The sequence below is a fragment of the Coregonus lavaretus genome (assembly GCF_964263955.1).
Source record: "Coregonus lavaretus genome assembly, contig: HAP1_SCAFFOLD_316, whole genome shotgun sequence".
Lineage (NCBI taxonomy): Eukaryota > Metazoa > Chordata > Actinopteri > Salmoniformes > Salmonidae > Coregonus > Coregonus lavaretus.
In genome coordinates, this window is record NW_028156444.1 from 476,967 (window position 1) to 483,685 (window position 6,719).

The 6,719-nt window shown below is 43.1% G+C and overlaps 1 protein-coding gene across 1 annotated transcript; it reads right to left on the reverse strand.

Moving 5' to 3' along the window:
* Positions 1-2,297: 2,297 nt before the first annotated feature.
* Positions 2,298-5,994, reverse strand: LOC311126334 (rho-related GTP-binding protein RhoN-like). Its single transcript, XM_084200336.1, has 3 exons — positions 5,107-5,994; positions 4,563-4,650; positions 2,298-3,170 (listed from the first exon to the last, which is right to left on the reverse strand). The coding sequence occupies exons 1-3, from the start codon at positions 5,206-5,208 to the stop codon at positions 3,067-3,069; spliced, it is 294 nt and encodes a 97-aa protein (XP_084056462.1). The 5' UTR covers positions 5,209-5,994; the 3' UTR covers positions 2,298-3,066.
* Positions 5,995-6,719: the final 725 nt, after the last annotated feature.

The following is a 6,719-nucleotide window of genomic DNA, read 5'->3' on the forward strand; positions in this document are numbered from 1 at the left end:
GGTGGAGAAAAGAGTAGGATGAAGGGAGAGAGTGCATGAGTGCAATCAAAAGAGGAGAGAGAGGGAGAGAGGGAGAAGGTGATGAAAAAGAGGGTGGGTGGTAGTGAGAGAGAGAGAGAGAGAGAGAGAGAGAGAGAGAGAGAGAGAGAGAGAGAGAGAGAGAGAGAGAGAGAGAGAGAGAGAGAGAGAGAGTGAGAGTGAGTGTGAGTGAAAGAGACAGGGGGCAAGTGTTTGGTCATTGAGCGAGCGTGGGGATAAGTGTATGGTTAATTACTGCCACTGTTTCTGTCAGCAAGCAGGCGACTAGCTCGGGCTCCAGTGGAGTGGCTGGCCACTCTAGCCTCCCCTCCTTGTGTCAGTCTCCTTCACTTCCCAACCCCTAGTCTCTCTGCTTGACTTCTCCTCTCCTCTCATCTCTGTCTTTACTTAGTCTCCCTCCTCCTCTCCACTCCTCCACTCTTCTCCTCTCTACTTCTCTGCTACTCCTCCACTGAATTCTCTTCCGCGATTCCTCCTCCTCTCCTCGGTCTTCACGCCACTACTCCTCCTCTTTCTCCTCTACTCTATTCCTCAACTCCACTAGTCCCCGCCCTATCAGCTACACCCAGCCCGCAGCTGCCTCTCTGGCTAATGAGCTATGAGAGGGATAGGGGGGGAGAGAGTGAAAGAGACAACGAGAGAGAGCGAGAGCAGGACAGGGGAGCTATCCTCATTCATTAATTCTCGACCTCAGTCATTGTTAACACTCACTGCTTTTGTTCATCTGCTCACCTGCTGCCATGCAAAGCTAACACATTAGCGTGACAGGCTAGCACATCTATCCACTTCCATTCACATTTGCCTGGCTGGCTGTCTCTCACACATGCCTGTGTGTGAGCACACACACACAAAACAAAGAATCTATTGCTAACAAACAGTGCAGGGATAGAAATAAACACTCCTGGGTATTGCAGGTAGGATGTCTATACCTCACATGGTCACACACACAAACATGATCTCACAAATCCTGTTTATCTTTCAAATCCTATTGTTATGATACCTAACAATACACACACAAAGAGGCAAAGCGCTTCCTAGCAGAAAATAGCAGAAACAATGTTCCACACACACACACATGCACACACACACACACTGCCCTGTCTACATGCGCCGAGTCGCTAACCCTCATTTAGCCAGTTAGCAACAAAAGACAGGTGCCAGGGGACTGATGCTATTGTAGTGTGAGTGGGAGCAAATACACCTGTCCAATGAGATATACCCAGATTAGGACCTGCCTCTTCCGAACAACAAACAATTTATACAACTAATTGGAGGCTAGGTAGGGTCAGAGGTGGGTCATATAGTACCTTCCTTCTGTATAGGTGGGAGAAATCCACTTAGCCACATCTGCTTTCACTTTCACCAAGTCGGCCTCTCATCTGTTTCCCATTGATTTGTTTTGTATAGGCGGCTCCCTAGGGCCCCCAAAGAAATGTCTGGAGTTGCCAGGGCCATCTTCTGAAGTTGTGATTTAAACCAATTGAGGCCATTTTCTTTTAGGCTTGGGGCAAGTATAGTTCAGTATAGGATCACTGGTAGGAGAAAACATTGAGACAGTTGTCTGAGATAACTTGTTATCCACAACAGTGTTTTAAAAGCCAGCCGAATAGCACCTGGGTGGTTGAAATGGTTGTTGTTGAAATGCAGTTAGACATTTCAGCAACACCCATTTCAGTGAGTTCTCTAACTGCATTTTAACAACAACCATTACCACCAAGCAGTATCTAAACAAGCACACAAGCTTCTTGGTCTTAAGGCTTTAGCTGGTCTGTCTGTCTTCATTGTCAACGTCTTGTCACTCTAGTGAGTGTGAAAACATGTTTAGAGGCGTTGTTGTTACATAAGAGGAAAAAGATGGGACAGTCACAGGGACTAGTGCCACATTCAGGTGCTAGTCGGAACTTCCTATTTCACAGTTGTGATGTTGGAAATACAACTTCCCTTCATTCATGTGCTTTTTGGTCGGAACAATTCTTCAACCAATAAGATTTTAGCTAGCTTGATAAAGCTTGCTAACATTGCTAATAATAAAGTTAGATAGCTTGCTTAACATTGACAATATGGTCAGACTAGCTACATTATCCATATTGATGAGGTTGTAATTGTCAAAAACAGATTTGTTGTCATCTTTTGGTTGAAAAGGTCAGTGGTGAAACTTCACAATGTGGGTAACAAAATGTTATCTGATCTGACTTGGAGGATCATCCCAGCTAACTATTCTATGGAGAGAGAACGTTTTTGTAATGTTACCCGTCTTTCAATGAGAAACTCATTTTAATGAAATCAGACAAGTGTGTAACTGTTGCCAAATAATGACATTAAAACATATTGCTAAGAATGGGACAGTAGGGTAACTGCTCTAGCGGGTCTCGAACCCAGGCCACTAGCACCAATGACAAACAACCTAACCACTGTCCCAATAAGGGATATCTCTACAGTATGTTCTTATTGGACCAGTATAGTTAGGCCCTGTCCAGAAGAAACCCTAACCCCTCCTCCCTAGGCACTTGTGTAGATCTGAAACAACTTGATAGGTGTAAGCAATAGAGTGAATGCACTTTGAAGTAAATCTCAGCTCTGTTAAAAGTACACTCAAGAAAATTCACTGAACAAAAATATAAATGCAACATATAAAGTGATGGTTCCATGTTTCATGAGCTGGAGAAAAAATAAACAGAAATGTTCCATACACACAAAAAGCTTATTTCTCTCAAATGTTGTGCACTCATTTGTTTACATCCTTGTTAGTGAGCATTTCTCCTTTGCCAAGATAATCCATCCACCTGACAGGTGTGACAAATCAAGAAGCTGATTAAACAGCATGATCATTACACAGGTGCACCTTGCGCTGTGGACAATAAAAGGCCACTTTAAAATGTGCAGTTGTTTCACACAACACAATGCCACAGATGTCTCAAGTTGTGAGGGGGTGTGCAATTGGCATGCTGACTGCAAGAATGTCCATCAGAGCTGTTGCCAGATAATTTAATGTTCATTTCTCTATCATAAGCCGCCTCCAACGTAGTTTTAGAGAATTTGGCAGTACGTCCAACCGGCCTCACAACCGCAGACCACGTGTAACCACGCCAGCCCAGGACCTCCACATCCGGCTTCTTCACCTGCAGGATCGTCTGAGGAGGGGTGAGGGTGCTGATGAGTATTTATGTCTGTAATAAAGCTATTTTGTGGGGGAAAACTAATTCTGATTCGCTGGGGCTGGCTCCCCAGTGGGTGGGCCTATGCCCAACCATGGCTGCACCCCTGCCCAGTCATGTGAAATCCATTGATTACGGCCTAATGAATTTCTTTCAATTGACTGATTTCCTTATATGAACTGTAACTCAGTAAAATCTTTGAAATTGTTGCATGTTGCGTTTATATTTTTGCTCTGTATATTTTATTGATCATAGTGATTCAGGACTATCATTAAAACAGGTTAATTTGCCCCACCAACATTGGACAACTATACAGAAAGCCATTAAATTGCTGAAATAAGTAAATAAAATCAATGATAGAATAGTCATATTAATTACTGATACCTTACACAGACATGTTGGCGTAACATGAATATCAGAATATCATGAACCGAGAGGTTGTGAGTCCAAATCCCAGGTGAGGTCATGTTGAATAATAGTTACTACAAAACTGGACAAATTAATTTTCTTGAAACGCTCCCATAAAACATGTCTATGACATTAATATCTTATTTTCTGAGAACATGGTAACCATGTTCTGTGTATGTTTGGTAGGACGTTAATGGAATATTCTCCTAACCCACAGAAAACTGGACACATTGATGTTCTTGCAACGTTCGCATGAAACGTGTCTAGAACATTAATACCTTCAGTTCTGAGAACATGGTTACCCGTTCTGGGTAAATTCTATTTTACATTAAGGGAATGGTCTCTTGGAAAAATTCCTTGCACATCACGGGAACATTCCTATGAAAACGTTAGTTAATGACCTAATGAGACTCTTAAGGGAACGTTCTCTAAAGTTGTGGGGACGTTTGTTGTTAGCTGGGATTCAAGTGAAATTTCCCACTGGGAACTAGGCTTTCTGATAACTCCGATTGCACGTGAAAGCGGCAATCCCGCAAAAAGACAAATTGGTGCAATAAAATACCAGGTCAACTGTGCAGGAGGCCTAAAGGCTAGACATTCAATATGTACTCAACTGTCAAAGGAAGTAACAAAAAATGTCCAAGAAAGGTAGCCTCCCTCGAAAATATGTAATTTGTCTGCATAGTTTTGTGGGCAAAAACCACAAATTGCTGTGCGTAATTTGTTGGGAAAATCCAGAATTATAATCCGAATAAATATAATTAATTTGAACGTGCCTGGATTTTGCTGAATGCTAAAAACTGTCCCATCTTTGCCAATTTCTGCACCTTGAACGGAGCCTCCCAGACTAAAAGAGACTTGGCTCACTGCCCACATTACTTGGGCAAGTTGTGACATCTTCGAGTCCAAGTGTCAACATTTATTTATTAAATTAGTCCCGCTTGAAGCCACAGTCCTTACCTGATGTGTCCCACATGTTCAGCTCAATCCTCTGTTTCTCGATCTCGAAACTGGCCGTGTAGTTCTCGAAGACAGTAGGAACATAATTCTGAAAAGAAACATTTCAAATGGCACAATGAAAACCTATATCTGCCCAATGATTCAAAATGATACCATGTTCCATTCCTACTCATCTCGGCGGATAAAGTCTGGTCTAGACCTATTCCTCTATCACATATCACATGTAGGCTATGTGCATATGGCATGCATCAGATTAATTCTGAGCCAATTCTAAAGCACACATGACCAGCTAGAATGTATAGGGCTAAGGCAAAATTTGTGTCATTAATTAAAAAGATGTGCCATAGATTGAGGCTATTGATCCTAGGCTATAGACAGGATCTCAAGCCTAAAAACTTTAGAATCCTTTAATTGTTATAACATCATTTATGGAGAAGGCTGATGAGCGCATGGCGCGTAGGCTACACAAATATTTTTTAAAATTAAAATAATGACTTATTTATTACAATCGTACAAACTTCGTAATACAACCGCCATAACTTACCTCTGGGTACGAGTCTTTGGCGAAGACATGAAGTAATGCCGTTTTGCCACATCGCGTGTCGCCGACCACCACGATTTTACAGCGGCTGCCCTTGCTCTCCATAGTGCGGTCTATGTGGTTATGATACGTCGCCTCCTTTTCATTTAGCTACACTCCAGAATAGTCCCAAAGTCAAAGTGTAGAAAGCAGATACCGGTGAGGTGAGATTTTCCTCCCTGTTTTCAGTTGTATTCCTCCGTGTGTATGCCTTCCGGAAGCTTTGACTGTCAGACTCAGAATTTTAATAACTCTTTAGCGCGGCTGCATAACCTACTCCACAATGTGCCTGCTTGCCACGGCTGGATGCTGACAGAGTTTGAGTTTGTGTTTTCACTTTCCTCTTTAGATCCGCCCATCAGCCACTAACACCCAATGGGAAGGACTGAGGAGCTAATGTTTATTTGCATGCCAACTGTTTGGGATTATGTCATAATCATCCATCAACAACACCTTCGATCAAATCTGTAGAATAGTTTTTTCCCCCCTGTTTGTGAAATAAATCCCCCCTTTACAAGAACACATACCCCTATGCTATTCTCGCTCTCTCTCTCAGACACACACACTCTCTTTCTCAGACACACACACTTATCTCTCTCACCTCTCTCTCTCATACTGTAATCTCCTGGCGATTTCTCTTTTTAAGAGTTGACTAAACCTTACCGTACTTGGCAGTAGTGGTTGGTGCTCGTTGTGGTTAACACAAATGCCATGCCGTGAAAAAGGAGTGGCATACTGAATCCAGTAGAGGTTTAGTATTCTGTGATTATAAAATTAATATCTACACAATTATCTTCATCAGTGCTCCCTTCATGACACCTCTGGTCTACAGGGCAATCTCTCCAAACATCTGCAGAGATTTAGTTCCGTGTTCTGAGATCATGGTCAGACGCAACACGTCTGCACTGGTCTTGCATTGATACAATGACCAGGTTTCTATCGCCATCTTCTGGTGAGAGAGGGCATACAAGAATATTGAGCGTCCAACTCAAATCCTACTTTGTATTATATTATATAGACAAGTTTACGCGCTGTATCCCGGGTGGCGCCATAACTCTACACAAATGCATTTCATTTCCGCCGGAAGTTGTTTGCACAACGTCTGCCGGTGTAAACACAGCGATGTCGACGCTAGTTTGGGAACACGGTTCTACTACTTTGACAGCGAGCACAGCTAGAAAGGTGCCCATTCGCTCAACCACGGCGCCTGACAAGTTTTTGTCAGAACACTTACACCCATCCTTCCGTGGCAATGCCGCAACCCGTCAAGGAGCGGATGGGGAGGAACTTGCAAGGGACTATTTGGAAACTCTGGGCAACAGCATTGAAACCAAAGGCTTAGTGGTGTGCGAAAAGGAACCGTGGCTTGCAGCATCTCCCGATGGAGTGATAAACAACGACATTCTGTTGGAGATCAAATCACCTGTGATGGGAAACAAGTCACTTGCAGAATTTTTGGCAACAAATAACTGCGAAATCACAACTGTGGCAAACGGAGATAGATTACCATATTGCCTGCAATGGTCCAAAAGGCTACTACATGCAGGTACAAATTGGGATGCACTGCACAGGGCTTC

Excerpts from the sequence above, each read along its gene's own strand:
- LOC311126334 (XM_084200336.1), bottom strand. The coding sequence starts at position 5,208 with ATGGAGAGCAAGGGCAGCCGCTGTAAAATCGTGGTGGTCGGCGACACG. Across the intron at positions 4,651-5,106 it reads CCAAAGACTCGTACCCAGAG|AATTATGTTCCTACTGTCTT; the intron begins GTAAGTTATGGC and ends GTTTCTTTTCAG. Across the intron at positions 3,171-4,562 it reads GAACATGTGGGACACATCAG|ACGATCCTGCAGGTGAAGAA; the intron begins GTAAGGACTGTG and ends ACCCCTCCTCAG.